At 37.4% G+C, this 16,501-nt stretch overlaps 1 protein-coding gene across 8 annotated transcripts in view; it reads right to left on the bottom strand.

Moving 5' to 3' along the window:
* Positions 1–3,921: 3,921 nt before the first annotated feature.
* The window catches only part of atp11c (ATPase phospholipid transporting 11C), a 93,818-nt gene continuing 81,238 nt past the window's right edge, over positions 3,922–16,501 (bottom strand). For 2 of the 8 annotated variants that reach the window (XM_057849624.1, XM_057849626.1), the window contains exons 27-29: positions 14,750–14,853; positions 14,523–14,679; positions 6,692–9,156 (exon numbers count right to left, since the gene is read on the bottom strand). In XM_057849624.1, coding sequence (XP_057705607.1) covers positions 9,052–9,156; positions 14,523–14,679; positions 14,750–14,853 — 366 coding nt within the window. In that variant the 3' untranslated portion in view covers positions 6,692–9,051. The other 6 variants (XM_057849622.1, XM_057849625.1, XR_009064762.1 and 3 more) reach the window with 6 other exon arrangements.

Genomic DNA, 16,501 nt, shown 5'->3' on the forward strand with positions numbered 1-16,501 from the left:
CAGCTAAAGACGTCCGATCTACTAGTCCTTCTAAAAAATTAGCATATTTTGATCAAGTTCATTATTTTCTGTAATGTACTGATAAACATTAGACTTTCATATATTTTAGATTCATTACACACAACTGAAGTAGTTCAAGCCTTTTATTGTTGTAATATTGATGATTTTGGTAAAAAAGTCAAGAAAAAACAAAAATCCCCATCTCAAAAAATTAGCATATTTCATCCGACCAATACAAAAAGTGTTTTTTAATACAAAAAAAGTCAACCTTCAATTAATTATATCAGCTATGCACTCAATACTTGGTTGGAATCCTTTTGCAGAAATGACTGCTTCAATGCGGCGTGGCATGGAGTCAATCAGCCTGTGGCACTGCTGAGGTGTTATGGAGGCCCAGGATGCTTCAATAGCGGATTTAAGCTCATCCACAGTGTTGAGTCTGGTGTCTCTCAACTTCCTCTTCACAATATCCCACATTCTCTATGGGGTTCAGGTCAGGAGAGTTGTCAGGCCAATTGAGCACAGCAATGCCATGGTCAGCACACCATTTACCAGTGGTTTTGGCAGTGTGAGCAGGTGCCAGGTCGTGCTGAAAAATGAAATCTTCATCTCCATAAAGCTTTTCCGCGGATGGAAGCAAGAAGTGCTCCAAAATCTCATGATAGCTAGCTGCATTGACCCTGCCCTTAAAAAAAATACAGTAGACCAACACCAGCAGCTGACATGGCACCCCACACCATCACTGACTGTGGGCACTTGACACTGGACTTCAGGCATTTTGGCATTTCCTTCTCCCCAGTATTTCTCCCAACTCTGGCAACTTCATTTCCGAATGACATGCAAAATTTGCTTTCATCTGAAAAAAGTACTTTGGACCACTGAGCAACAGTCCAGTGCTGCTTCTCTGTAGCCCAGGTCAGACGCTTCTGCCGCTGTTTCAGGTTCAAAAGTGGCTTGACCTGGGGAATGCAGCACCTGTAGCCCATTTCCAGCACACGCATGTGCACGGTGGCTCTGGATGTTTCTACTCCAGACTCAGTCCACTGTTTCTGCAGGTCCCGCAAGGTCTGGAATTGGCCCTTCTTCACAATCTTTCTCAGGGTGCGGTCACCTCTTCTGGTTGTGCAGCGTTTCCTGCCACTTTTTCTTTCCCACTGAGGTGCCTTGATACAGCACTCTGGGAACAGCCTATTCGCTCAGAAATTTCTGTGTCTTAGCCTCTTGCTTGAGGGTATCAATGATGGCATTCTGGACAGCAGTCAGGTCGGCAGTCTTCCCCATGATTGCGGTTTTGAGTAATGAACCAGGCGGGGAGTTTTTAAAAGCCTCAGGAATCATTCGCAGGGGTTTTGAGTTAATTCGTTGATTCAGATGATTAGGTAAGTAGCTTCTTTAGAATACCTTTTCATGATATGCTAATTTTTTGTAGATATTTTTTGGTTTTTCTTGACTTTTTTTTTTTTTTTTTTACCAAAATCTTCAATATTAAAACAATAAAAGGCTTGAACTACTTCAGTTGTAATGAATCTAAAATACATGAAAGTCTGTTTATCAGTACATTACAGAAAATAATTAACTTTATCACAATATGCTAATTTTTTTAGAAGGACTAGTATACGGCGGAAAACACAGGCAAGGCTGAAAAAGCAGTTTCTGCGCTTACACACTTCTTTAAGAGAAACTGCTGTATTTTAAGCCAAAACCACTGTTGGTTTTGATAGAACACTGTCTATATGCTGGCATAGCAGATTCATGGCGCATTAAGCCAACCAAACTATTTTTAATTTGTCCTTTTTACCCTGAAAACCCCCGTTTACAGACCTCGCGCAACCGCTTTTGTTTCAACCCAGCCATAAAACGAAGGTAAGTAATTATATTTATTATTCAAAATGTATGTCATTTATAGCTTAGAATCATTACTTTATGTCTCATATTCCATTAAAAAAAAAAAAAAAAAACTTTAAAAAATTATTCACTCACATATTTTAAACTTTTAAACAAATTATGTCACAATGAAAAAAACGGCGTCTGTAAAAAAGTAACGGATATCAACCTCATAACTATAGCTTAATTGTATTTTTTTAGTTAGTCGCATTTTCTCCGTTAGATAATCAATCCAAATAAAGAAAAATTAAAAAAAATGTTTAAAAGGGTAAATATATGAAAAGAATATCTCGACCACTCCTTGATATCTGCGATTTCTGCATCGCAACCCTTGTTATATTACCATGTTTCACCCATAAAATCCCCCCAAAATCCAGCTGCGGCCCTTCACAGCTGTCTTTTTACACTCGGTGATACATGCTACATGGAGTTTTTGGATCGAAACAAGGTAAGTACGCGATATCTCGTTAAAGTCATGGCGTCTGTAATTCTGCTTTCGCGTGCTCTCACCTCCAGATAATGTTTTTTAAACAGCAAAACCCTTTTTTTTTTTTTTTTTTTTTTATTAAATGTCCTGCTGTTCAAAATTTTTCTTCCCCCAGAAAATTGAGATTTTAAGCTTTCCAATGATGTATAACACAAGCATATCGGACTGTCTTGAAAGTTGGCCAAATTGGGGGTCTCAGAGCAGAACTTAAAGTCACCTGAGTGTTTTCCGCCATATACATGTTGTTTTTTTTTGTTAATAATATGGCCACCACCTGACACCTTTCTTGTTAATGAATAAGGAGCTATTGGAAAAGTTGACTGTTGACAAGAGGCGTCAACATGGTGCAAAAACGAATTGGCGATTAAAAAAAAAAATTTTTTTTTTTTTTTATTACAAAAACAGCAAAATTTTCTAGAATTGAATTCAAGGTCGAAAATGATGATTGTAATGATAGTTGTACTTACCTCTGGTGTCTTCAAATAGGTAAGACATGCTTGCATTTTGGCCATATTATCACTGATACAGTTGAGCTGCCGCCATGCAGAGCACTGTTGGATATTCGTGTACATTTTAGTGTTGTGAAAAGCAAGTGTTAAATTGAGGCTTATTGGACATTTTAGTTTGCTAATGTGTGTGTGTCATTGCACCGTCTAGCCGCACTGATTTGTGTTATAATACACGGGTGTTTTTATTTCAAATACAAAAACTCCAACACACACTGTAGGCGAAATAGAAGACAGCCTTTGTAGTAGCCTAACAGTAGTACATAAACTATCCAGCATGCGTGTGTACTGCCATTGCGCAAAACGCGCAAGCATGACAAATTTGGACCGAACTTGGCGTTTTGGGATGGGAAACTCAAAAAGATCCTCAGCACCCTCTGCTGTTTGTGACTTCCAGCTCCCCTGCCTATTCACTAATCCCAATTTGTGTATACCGTAACGTTTGTTTTTATATAAACCTTATTGTACTTGTTTTTAAAATGTGGTGCACGTTATGGCAAAGCTTTAAGTTTAACAAAGGCTTTCTATTCTTTAACGCTTATCCTCATGAGGGTTGCATGGGTGCTGCAGCCAATCATGCTTTGTGCAAAAGGCATGGTACATCCTGAAGTTGCCAGCAAATCAGAGTACATTACAGCAGAATTTACTATTTCACTGACTTTGGCAGGGGTCAACATTAAATCTCTTTAAACTAGCATAGAGAGGTGTTGTTTTACCTCCACTGACGGTGCTAGCTGTCCAATCCAATTTAACTGGGGGTCTGGCAGCAAGGAAAGGAGCGACTATTTGCAGCCATCCTTCCAACTTTAAATGGATTGGGCGTCTATCACCGTCAATGGCAGCCATTACGTTCAGGTAAAAACTAATGACAACCCACAATGAAAATCCAAACCACATCAATTCAACATGGAGAAACTTCCGTCTTACGTTTTTAATGTAGTGTGATGTCCACATCTTCTGGCCCGTCTTACCACAAATTTTGCCATGAAGGGCCCCTTTTTAAAAAAAAAAATCACTCCACCACACAAACACAACACAGGCCACTTCCTTCAAAATGGTTTTTATTATAGAAAAACCTTTAGGATTTAAATATAATTTCAATACATTCATCTTAGAGGTTTATTTGAGGCCTCTGCGCCAAAAGGGCACGAGACTGTATGACGTCGGTCACCTATTTGCTTTTTGGTACATTTGCATTTTCATAGAAAAAAGTGGCTCGGGAAAAATGAAAAGCTTGCAAAAATACAATCGGCTATTGCGATTTACGCAAACCCCGGTTTGATGCCACTTAAAGGTTGTAGAGTTTTGGCCAGCACAGTGCAGTGTGGATGGAACAACGTAAAGCCTGAAAGCCATATGTTTTTGTAACAATATCAACAATCTCAAACTATAGACGTAACAGAACATTTGTGAGTAAAATGAGATTAAATAAATATGTAACATACTCGCGTGAAGAAACAAAGCTTTGATATAGTCCATTTGAAAGCAATTGCAGGATTGAATGGAATGTATCATACTGAACCGTTGACATTTGGTGACTAGTGCAGAGTGATTGTAGAATTTCTTCTATTTCATACGCATGTCACTCTTATCAAGTTGAAAAAAAAAAGCCAAACTTTTGTCATTTGGCTCAATCTAGCTTCGTTCAAAAGAAGCAGAATGTCATATTTGGAGTGGTTTCATTTATATAAATATGCATAGAGTGGTGCCTTGAGATATGAGTGATTTCAGTTGATGGTTTTTGCTTAGAGTTATGAGCAACACTTGGAATTACAACGCAAAGCTGCTGCATGATAAGCAGCACAATGTCCACTGAATAAAAACAAAAAATGTGGGGGGAAAATGGCCTATTTTTTAATTTAAATATTTAAAAAAATAATAATAATAATAAAAAGCTTTCTAAATTGTTCAATTGTAACAAAAAAAAAAATGTAGAAAACCAAAAAAGAAAACCCCTGCCTAATTTGACCATTTAATTAAACCAAAAAAAACACACAAAAAAAAAAAAAACAACTTACCAATTCGTCCATCTAATTGAGCCATAAAATGGGGGAAAATGGCTAAAATATTTCTAGAAAGAAAAACAAAAAGATAAGACCACCTGCCAAATTTGTCTTTCTTTGAAGCAAACAATATGGAAAATCTTTTTTTTTTTTTGATTCTGAGAAGGGGAAAAAAAATTGAAAAAAAACAAAAAAAAAACACCACCTAATATCTCCATTAAATAGAAGCAAAGAAGAATGTGGGAAAAACTGCTTAAACCCCCCCCCAAAAAAAAAAAATAAATAAAATCCTGCCCAAATTCTTAATATTCTATATTGACTCATGCAATTACTGGAGGTTCTTTTGGGGAAATAATATAATTTGTATCAATGTCCTCCCAAGTGTTTTGCGTTACAAGCGTTGTCAGGTAATAAATTTGACTCTTAAGTCAAGGCACCACTGACTAACCATTACCTAGTACATGCTCTTAACTCATTAAGAGCCACATGCCACATGAGTGGACAAACATCACCCTCAATGGCACTGAAAGAGTTACCAAAACCCGCATACCCTCACAGATTTCAAAGTTCCACCCATCATATTACAGATTTTTTTCCACAAAACAAAACCATGCTTTCCGCCGCACGTGCATATATTTTTCTCTCTTTTTGGCTTTCAGCATTTGAGATCCATACAGTAAAGCACATATATTACTCTAATCTTAATGAACCCGTTTAACCCTTTGACACCTGAATTTTCATGTAACAAATATACATTAAGCATAGGAACAATACATAAGTACATAAAAATAACTTAATACTAAGTATAGAAAATGTCATTTGAAATATATTTAAAAATTCTCAAATACAGAAAATTAATACATTTCAAAAATATTTATTAATAAGAATTTATTAAATTTTACATTTGCCAACATTATTTTCTTTCAAAAAATAATTTTAATTTTATAACTATGTGTTTTAATTACGTTTTTAATTTCTTCATCCAATTTTATTATTTTAAATTTAGGATTTCCTCCCCTATATATATTTAAAAAAAAAAATCTTTAATAGGTATAATTCTATTTCAAAATTAATGTTTAAATTATATATCTTAAATTAAAAAAAGAAAGAAAAAAAAAAAAAAAAAAAAAAAAAAGGATTTTCCAGTTTTTGTTGTATTTTTCAAACTGTATTTTCATGTACTTATGTATTCCCCCAATGCTTTTGGATTTATATTTGTTAAATGTAAATTCAGGTATCGAGGCGTTAATTAAAGGCATTAAACACTTGAAGCGTGACTATTTACTAGGTCACAGCTTTACCACACTGCCCCTAAATCGCTAATCTATTAATCTCACACAGACTGGAACACATTTTGGACGGCGGTTCCCTGACCACTGATTGGAAAAATGAAAATTAAAATGCCAACAAAATAAGAATAGAACAGTTGGCCTTGTAGTCTTTAAAACATTACAAAGACTTTCTTTACCTCATCATGCAGAGTGCTAACATTCTAACCGCTTGTTAAAACACAGCAGTTATCATAGAACAAGGCAGCTGCGTATGCATTTCGAGATAAAAGACAAAATTGTCTCGTTTGTCTGAGATTATGAAAAAATACGAATGCAGGGCGGCCTGTTGTCAAAATTGGACAAAGAAGGACGGATATTTTTTGTGTCTCGCACGAGTCAGGAGTGGCGTTTGGCCTCCGTTGTGGTCACGCGTCTGACCTGATTGGCACCGACCCTAAAATGGTCGCCAACTGACGTGTCCCTTCAATGGCTCGCCTTCAGCTGCTTGTAGGAAATGGGTGCCACAGCTACAGCCTGAATGTCGAGGGAGAAAAAAAAAAAAAAACAGACCAAAAATGTTGTCAAAGAAAAACTCTGAAAAAATAGTCATCACAGAAAAAAAGAATGGAATCAGAGAAATTAGTGACGCACGAAAATGGGTGACACAAATTGATGGGACAAAATGAATCAAAAACACTAAAACAGTAAGTAGTACAGAAAATAAAAACTTGTACATACTCTAAATAGAATTAATGACCTGTTGCCATTTCGACAGTATGAAAATATATTTGACGTCTTTCTTGGTGTGTTTCAAAAGTATAAAAATGACAATTTAAATAGATATAAATGACAACAACAAAAAAACTGAATATTTTTTTACTTAAAAAAAGGAATAAAAAAAGAATATTTACTTTTGCCCTCTCTTTCACCAATTAAAAATGTAAAAGGATTGATACATTTCCATGTCAACAAGGTCTCAAAAACGATTAATCAACTATCAAATGTTGTTTATTTATTTGCTAAACCAATACTTGTTGAATAGTAGATAAACCGTGGTCAACTGTAGTTGGCAGACAAGTTGATGCCTTTATTCTACAATATTCCATGTCCATCTCAAGTTAGTGTTTGTAATTTGTGATTTCCCATCAATGCAAAGAGTTTCTTTCCTTTTGCTTTACCTGGTTGCTCATTGGAGGTCGTCGTCAGACAGCTAGTTGAAGAACACAAATGAAGGTTAAGCGCCTGATGCAATTGTTCAACGACACATTCACAAGCGCTCACAGTTAGCTTAGGCTAAGGGACGTGATTAAAACACGCACACAAAAACATCATGGTGAGTGTGAACAAAACAACTCCACCCTCCAACCACACAGCTGCTGCTTTGGATGTTCACATTGCAGAGAACACAACATTTTCTTAAAAAAGCCAACCAGCTGCAATATGAACATTTTGGACAGCCAACACCAGTGTTAATAGTAGAAATGCATCTCTATCATTACTACTCATCATCATCAATTGTCCCATACATCCAAAAAATGATCATCCTGTTTCTTTTCACATGGGTTTATTTACTGCCATTGATGGCGATAGACTTCCAATCCGTCTATTGGCACCAATGGCAGCCACTGAGTTTATTAAATAGTAATGTTATACTTTTTCCCCATTGTGATTGCCAAATAAACAGCTTAAAATAAATGAACAAACATACAAAAAATTTACACATTTTGTCAAACACAGTGATGCTTTGAGAGGCAAGCAGTAATCTTTCTGGTACCATGTATAAAACACTTGCACCTCAAATCCCTACTGAAATGATTTTGAAAAATAAATGATTGAATTATTAATTGTTAATGATAAAAAAAAAGAAAGAAATATGATTCTTCGTGCTCTTCCGTCTCTATTAACTCACTGGCTGCCACTGAAAGGGAATGATGATGCTTATTTTTATTTAATTTTTTAACTTATTTATTTTAATACATTTGAATTACAAAAATATTGTTAAATCATTTTAATGAATGATTGGTCATGTTTCAGTGCCACTGATGGTAATAGACAAACCAATTTGAACTAAAGGCTGAAAGTGAATGTTTTTATTTTTATAATTTTTTCCCAAATACATTCTTTTTTTTTTTTTTTTTCTAAAAAGATATTTGAATGATCATTGACAGGCATCAACTTCCAATCCATTTCAAGGCTTCCCCCAGTGCATTATAAGCCTAGGCGGTCAAAATGGATTGGACGACTATTACCCTCAATGGCAGCCAATATAATAAAATAGTGGACTCTAGGACAAACTTATTTGGGCTTTTTAAAGATATCATGTCATTTAGTTTGAAAGTTCCCCTTATATCTCAAAGCACCACTATACATTCTTCCCCAAAAAACAGATCATTTCTCTATTTTGATTGTGAAAAGAACCAAGACAAGCACTGTGTCCCCTCTTAAACCATGTGATGTCTCCTCCGCGCCGCTCTAATGTAATCTCCCTGAGGTGAAAGCTAATAATAAAGGCCTACTTCCAACATGTACACATGACATGGTCTCAACACTGCGAGCGCAAACACAGAATCACACGGCCCATCTTGTATTGTGTGAGTAAATCCAACAGCGCCGGCACCATCACGCTCATGTGACAATTCGTTTTCAAAGCACGTGCAGAGGGGTGAGAGCGGGTGGGCATCAAAAGGGAGGTTGAAAAGCAAAATGTGTAAGTTTGGGACTCAAATTTTCTTTTAATCTTGCTCTTCAGCCAACCAATATCAGCTTGCACAAGACAAAAGCCACACACACGACATCTTGTTTTGATTGGGCGCTTTGTAAAACAACGTTAGCACTACGCTGAAGGGAGATGGGATTGGTCACCAGTCTTGGATTGGCTTAAAAGGTGGACTGATACCTGTTTAAATGACACTATTGGACTCATCTGTAAAGGTGCTCATGAGCAGGGGCCTGGAAGACGACCGCAAGGACAGGGCGTCCCCCCTGTTCGACTCAACTGGATTATTCTGGAAGGGTGAGGCAAGAGGACACCAAAGACATGACTAAGCTGGCAAGCATGGGAAGGGGTAGCAGGGACATCCGCCTCAACCTATTGTCCGCCATTGATAGCCATAGATGTCCCCTCCCAGTCCAAATAGATGGATGTCTATCACTGTCAATGGCAGCAAATGGGTCAATTATGTCTCCCGCAACCCCTTGTATTATACAAGCAAACGCACAGTAGAGCTGCCATGATAAATCGACTCATCGACAAGTAATTTCTGATCAAATTAATCGACAACCATTTTGATAGTTGATGAATTGTTTTAGACACCGTGACACATAAATTTGCTCTTATTTGACAACTTTTTAAAGTTAAAAAGAAAAAAAAAGTACGGTATGTTAATTATTTTAAATAATAAACATTGAATAAAAAAAACGGGGGGGTTTATGAGACATACAAAAATGCTATTTTTAGTCCTTTAGAAAAATTCCTACCAAAAGTAAGACATATTGAGAGGAAAATCTTTAAAAATGCAGTTGCAATGAAATGGGGTTAAAACAATTAAAAATATTCATATGAACTAGTTATATTTTACATATGTCTGAACTGTAAAACAGTTACAAAAATGTATCATATCACTTCTGAAAAAATAAAGTCTAAAACCAGGTATAGACCCTACGTGACGTCACAACCACGCCTCCGCGCCATATTGTCCGTCTACTCGTCGTGTTGATGCATTACCGCTACGTAAATTCCTCCTATTATGGCATGTCTTTCTGCTCGTTAACATTAATAATCAAAATGGTGAAGGCGTGTGTGGCGGTTGGTTGCAATAACAGAGAAGATAGACTGAAAGACTTGAAGTTCTACCGTATTCCGAGAGACCCGGAGAGGAGAGCGAGATGTACTGCTGCAATTCGACGAGAAAACTGGGCTCCAAACGATTACCACGGATTATGTAGTAGTCATTTTATATCTGGTAAGATGCATTTAATATATATATATTTAGAGGGTTTTGGGCTGACAACCACAGTTAAGATCATTGCGAGGCTAATCGCCAACAACATACAGTTTCAAATTCAAGATGCTTATTTCTTCCACCATCATTACATTTTGAATATTTAGCTGGTACCAAGTGAAAGAAGCTGGCCTCGTGTACGGATCATCAGTTAAACAGGTGTGTCCAAACCTTTTGCAAAGGGGGCCAGATTTGGTGTGGTAAAAATGCGGGGGGCTACCTTGGCTGATTTACATAGAACAATATATTTAAACAAATTTTAGCAAGCCCTTCTGTGGGTCACATTTGCTTTATTATTATTTTTAATTCATAATTTCAACAGTCAACTTTGTGGCTTTCTCTTTCGACACTCGGACTCTTGCAAAATACTGCTGCTGTGAAAAAACAAACTAGCTTCAAGTTGCTATAATTTCTCGCCTCGAATCTTCCCTGTAATGTTGACGTACATGTCAGCGTGTCTTGTTTAGTAATATTGAGTCACATCGAACTCTTTGAAAACAGCGACTATCTCTTTGCAAATGAGGCAGACATAGTTGTTGCGTGTTTTATTGAAGAAATAGTCCAATATCCACCTATCCTTAAAGCGTCGGCCATCGTAGTCAACTTTTTTTTGATTGTCGCCATTTTAGAAATCACACAGGGTAATGTTGCTTAGAGCGCTGCTCTTAAAGTTTGAAAAACTTTCGTGAGAATAGGCTGATTTTGTGTCGACAAGATAGCTGTAGATATCAGGGTAGCAGATGTGGGCAGAGAGGGCGAAGACAGCGGGTCGAAAAATATCGAGTTAGGCATCAAATATGGATCTGGCGAATGGATAGACTGAAGCTTTTCCACATAACGCCTTTTATGCAACGCATCCAAAGAGTTTACAGTGTCTGAAAGCACCGGGGCTTCCATGAATTGCTCTATAAACTGAACGACTAATTGAAACCATTGAGAACAGGGCTAAACAGAGACGGCCAATATGGCAGCCGGATACAGCGACACGTCATTCTGTGACGTTGGTGAGTATGGTCTATACAGTGATCCCTCGCTACTTCGCACTTTAAACATCGCGCCCGCAGTCCATTGCAGACTTTTTTTTTCAATGGAAAAAAAACAATGCATCTTGTTAAAGTAATCGATGAGTGACAAGGGAGCTTCTTTGAAGTGGCCAGACAACTACCTTTCAAAGGCCGCCGTGTCGTTTAACTTATATGCAAATATATATATATGTGTGTGTGGTTGTGTATATATATATATATATATATATATATATATATATATATATATATATATATATATATATATATATGTATACAGTATATACACGCACATATGTGATGCTGACTCATTGCAAAAAATCAACAATTAATCAACTATCAAAATAATTGTGGCAGCTTTAACACACAAACACTCACACGTAGCCTGACTGTCTTGTCATAAACAAGTAGTACAAATAAAAGACTTAATAGAACAAGACAAATGGAGATAGACAATCAGTAAACTAGAAAAATAAACCTGTTCTGTTTAGTGCTGAGCGATGTGACAATATTTTTGCAAAAAAATTTACTGTCGTCACATTGTTGTTTTCTAGGTGTCACATTGTTGTTTTCTAGGTATAGGTTATATATGCTGACTGTATGCTACATTGAGTAGCTGATACTTCTATCAGCTGTAGTAAGAAATAGGTTATATATGCTGACTGTATGCTACATTGAGTAGCTGATACTTTTATCAGCTGTAGTAAGAAACAGCCATGAGACGTCTATGAATTAAAAAAAAAAAAAAAAAATTTTAAAGGCATCATAATTTTTGGAAAAGAAAACTAAATGCTGTTTAATACGATGCACTGTACAATAAGGTGCAGGTGTCCACATTGTATTATGTAATATTTACACTAAAAAACATGCAGCTCAGTAGTCTGTAAAAATGCACAATAAGACTGGAATATATGGATTATAAAACGCCGAGTTCAACATGGGGGGAAAACTAGCAGCTTATAATCTGTAGACAGATATTTTTCATCTTTGGCAAAAATAAAGTTTCTTATATGCCGTTTCTGTTTTATGTTGCAGCTCTACTTGGTGCAATTCATATCTGTGACAGGTCTTTATCATCTCATATTAAAATCAAGTGAAAAGGAACAAAACACTCTCATAACCACTGTATATTTTTTCATCAAGTAATTGAAAAGTTATTCAAATGGCCCATATTGTAATCTAGTTTTTTCCCACTTCGCCCAGCACTAGTTCTAGATCTTTCCTTACCTTTAAAGCTTCATCTAGGACAATTTGAATCAGATGTACACTCATACAAAGGGTCCGACACAGAGTTTGCCCCAGTATTTTATAAACCTGGCCCACCGCCAGAGTAAAATATTGCTACAAAATATAATATAAAAAGTGTACATATTTCAAGCACATTTTACTTGCGTCTGGTTATACAGTTGTAAGTGCAATGGCGACATCTTATGGTTGATATGTGAAAAGAAAAAATCCCCAGCTCCCTGCCATTATACTGAATTAGTGTTTTTTTGTTGTTGTTGTCAAAACTGTATTTCAAGACTACTACATTTCAGTATTGTTAATAAATAGCTTTAATAACAAATCATAATTTTAAAATGACTGTCAACTTAACACATTAGTTGCCATTGACGATGATAGACATCCAATCAGTTTGAACTGGGAGGGCTGGCATATCAACGTCAATGGCACTGAAAGATTTAACACTGTTATCCCCCCACCCAAAAAAAACAAACAAGGTGGGCCGCTGGCCGGTAGGCTTCTCTACCACCAGGTTTTGAGAGTTTTCTGGGGTAAACCCTGTAAGAGATTCAGTTCCTATTATAAAATGACACAGTAGCAAAGAGCCTTTGCATGAAAACATTCACACACATTGACAAACCGAATGCAGTGGCCAGGAGGGGATTTGCGGTGCTTGTTCAGAAAGCGCTTGCGAACTCATGCAGACTTGAATACTCAAACGTGCTCGAGTGACCCAACTGCACATGCTAGGCTGACCAACACGACCGTATAATCAAACACTGGACCAAAAGAAAAAAATGATGTTTTACGATGTTTTTAGGCAAAGAATGTCAGTTGTCTTTAAATCGATTAGTGATGACGTGGAGTATGAGAAAGGGAACGAAAAATGCAGACAGAAAAGAAAGAGAAAAAGACCTCAGTCACTCCACGAGAAGCTGTGAGTGCTAGCAGTCTGCGACAACATGAAGATAGTAGAAGTCCCCGAGGAAGGAAGGCGGTGCTTCATCTTTAACAAGTCCACGGAGGAAGCCAGAAAAGAGTGAGGAAACAGTGTTAAGTCTGAAAAGCGCTTAAAGGAAGGAGCGTTAGTACCAACTCATGGGCTGCCACTGACGTCGAGCTCAGTCTATGACAGCCAATGAGTCAAACAGTCTAAAAGAAATTAGAAAGTGAAGGCTATTCAGGACAGGTGTTAGCAAGGGCTGCCACAAACCATTATTTTGATCATCAATTAATCATCAATTACTTTTGCGGTGAGTTGACTAATCGACTCGTATAAAAATGGTATGCTATTTAATGTTATATTACACTGTGCCTTACATTTTAGCTGGATGTGTGCATTAGAACCAAGAACTATGGACAGAAAAAAGTTGACTGTGTATGTACAACATGGTTTCGCCCAATGATTTATAAGCCTGACAGGTTGCCAGGCTTTTCTTGCCCTCCACAAAGCTAAAACAGTGCTACAAAAGAGTATAAAAATACAGATTTAAACCACATTGTAAGTGCGTTTGGTGAAACGGTTGTCAGTGCAATGTCTGCTGCTGGGCTTCTCTAGCTCTAACTTTTTTCCAATTTGAACAATTGCAAAACAAAATACAGCATACATACATGCAAATAATAAGTGAAAATATTTCCTGATGATTTTGAAACTTCAAGTTAACAACGTCTCAATTATAAGACTATAAAAATAATTGTTGATTAATTTGATAACTGATTAGTTGTCGATTAGTTGTTTCATTGTGGCAGCCCTAGTTCTAACTAAACACGATAATAGATACTATTCCTACACAAAGCATGATCTAATTCAAAAGCAGAATCTTTGAAAAATAATCCTCACTTTTGATTAACATTATCAATATGGAATTAATTTAACAATACACTTAGTTCCATGTTGGCTGTGGTGAAGCATGGCATCACACTCAGCTGCAAGTAAATTATGTATAAAAATTAGGGGCAAAAAAAACAATCAAAGCAGTGATAATAACGTGATATTTTTTCTGACCAGAAAAAATTAGGAGCACACCAACAAAACAAGTATTTTCATTTGTGTGTGTGTGTGTGTGTGTGTGTGTGTATGTAGGTGTGTGTGTGTGTGTGTGTGTGTGTGAGTGGAATTTTCACCTGGTGAGAAAAGGGATTGAAGGGCTTGCTGAAAACAGCCAGAAGGATCTCTGGCAGTAGGCTGAACAAGATGAGCAGAATGATGACCAGCCATGCCGACACGGAACTCAACAGGGTGGCAAATACAAAATATAAACGCTGCTGACTCAGGAAAGGCCTGCAGGAAGGCACACGATACAAAGTTAGACGCAACTTTCACTAACAAGGGAGAGCAGCAGTTTACTCACCAAATAATTCCTCCCCAGAAAAAGCTGAAAAGGATGTAAAAAGCCAAAGAGCCCCAAATTACAAAGTGGTTGATCCACGTCCAGTGCCGCGTGTCCAGAGCAAGCTAGGAAAAGCAATACAAGATGAGACAATTCTATTTTCCTACAAAATATTAGGGCTTTAGGGCACTCATTTGAATCATTGGGAACCATGGACGGTGCAGATGTCCAATCCATTTTGACTGACAAAATTAGAGAGATGAGCATTCACAGCCAGTCCTCACAGTTATTGTGTATCTTTGTCAATGGCAGGCAATAAATACTATAGGGAAAAAAAACATGAGTGTGTAAATCCATTTACGGTAATCCCAATTTTTTCCCCCTGACGTATCAACATTCAAACAAGGTGTTATTGGATTAATAAGGGGGGTGGCAACCAGAGTGTATTTATGATTTTAGTCAAATAATGTTTTATTATTTTTGTTTTTAAGGGTACTAAACAGAATTTTAGTGTTAATTTAAAATATATGTATCCTCCATGCATGCTCCACCAATGCCCTGATGAGTGAATAAAGCCCTGACATTTTAAAAATAGTATAATTGAGACCGGGTATTTAGTATTTAGTCAACCACTAATTGTGCAAGTTCTCCCACTTGAAAATATTAGAGAGGCCTGTAATTGTCAACATGGGTGAACCTTAACCATGAGAGACAGAATGTGGGAAAAAAAACCCAGAAAATCACATTGTTTGATTTTTAAATAATTTCTTTGCAAATCATGGTGGAAAATAAGTATTTGGTCTATACCAAAAGTTCATCTCAATACTTTGTTATGTACATTTTGTTGGCAATAACAGAGGCCAAACGTTTTCTGTAACTCTTCACAAGCTTTTCACACACTGTTGCTGGTATTTTGGCCCATTCCTCCATGCAGATCTCCTCTAGAGCAGTGATGTTTTGGGGCCGTTGTTGGACAACACGGACTTTCAACTCCCTCCTCACCCTGTGGCGTCAAAATGATAACAAGAACGGGGAGCAAAAATCCCAGAACCACACGGGGGGACTTAGTGAATGACCTACAGAGAGCTGGGACCACAGTAACAAAGGCTACTATCAGTAACACAATGCGCTGCCAGGGACTCAAATCCTGCACTAGCAGACGTGTCCCCCTGCTGAAGAAAGTACACGTCCAGGCCCGTCTGCGGTTCGCTAGAGAGCATTTGGATAATCCAGAAGAGGACTGGGAGAATGTGTTATGGTCAGATGAAACCAAAATATAATTTTTTGGTAGAAAGACAGGTTCTCTTGTTTGGAGGAAAAAGAATACTGAATTGCACCCATACCCACTGTGAAGCATGGGGGTGGAAACATCATGCTTTGGGGCTGTTTTTCTGCAAAGGGACCAGGACGACTGATCTGTGTCAAGGAAAGAATGAATGGGGCCATGTATCGAGAGATTTTCAGTGAAAATCTCCTTCCATCAGCAGGGGCATTGAAGATGAGACGTGGCTGGGTCTATCAGCATGACAATGATCCCAAACACACAGCCAGGGCAACAAAGGAGTGGCTTCATAAGAAGCATTTCAAGGTCCTGGAGTGGCCTAGCCAGTCTCCAAGTCTCAACCCCATAGAAAATCTGCGGAGGGAGTTGAAAGTCCATGTTGCCCAACGACAGCCCCAAAACATCACTGCTCTAGAGGAGATCTGCATGGAGGAATGGGCCAAATTACCAGCAACAGTGCGTGAAAAGCTTGTGAAGAGTTACAGAAAACA

This window comes from Corythoichthys intestinalis, chromosome 11 (assembly GCF_030265065.1).
Source record: "Corythoichthys intestinalis isolate RoL2023-P3 chromosome 11, ASM3026506v1, whole genome shotgun sequence".
NCBI lineage: Eukaryota > Metazoa > Chordata > Actinopteri > Syngnathiformes > Syngnathidae > Corythoichthys > Corythoichthys intestinalis.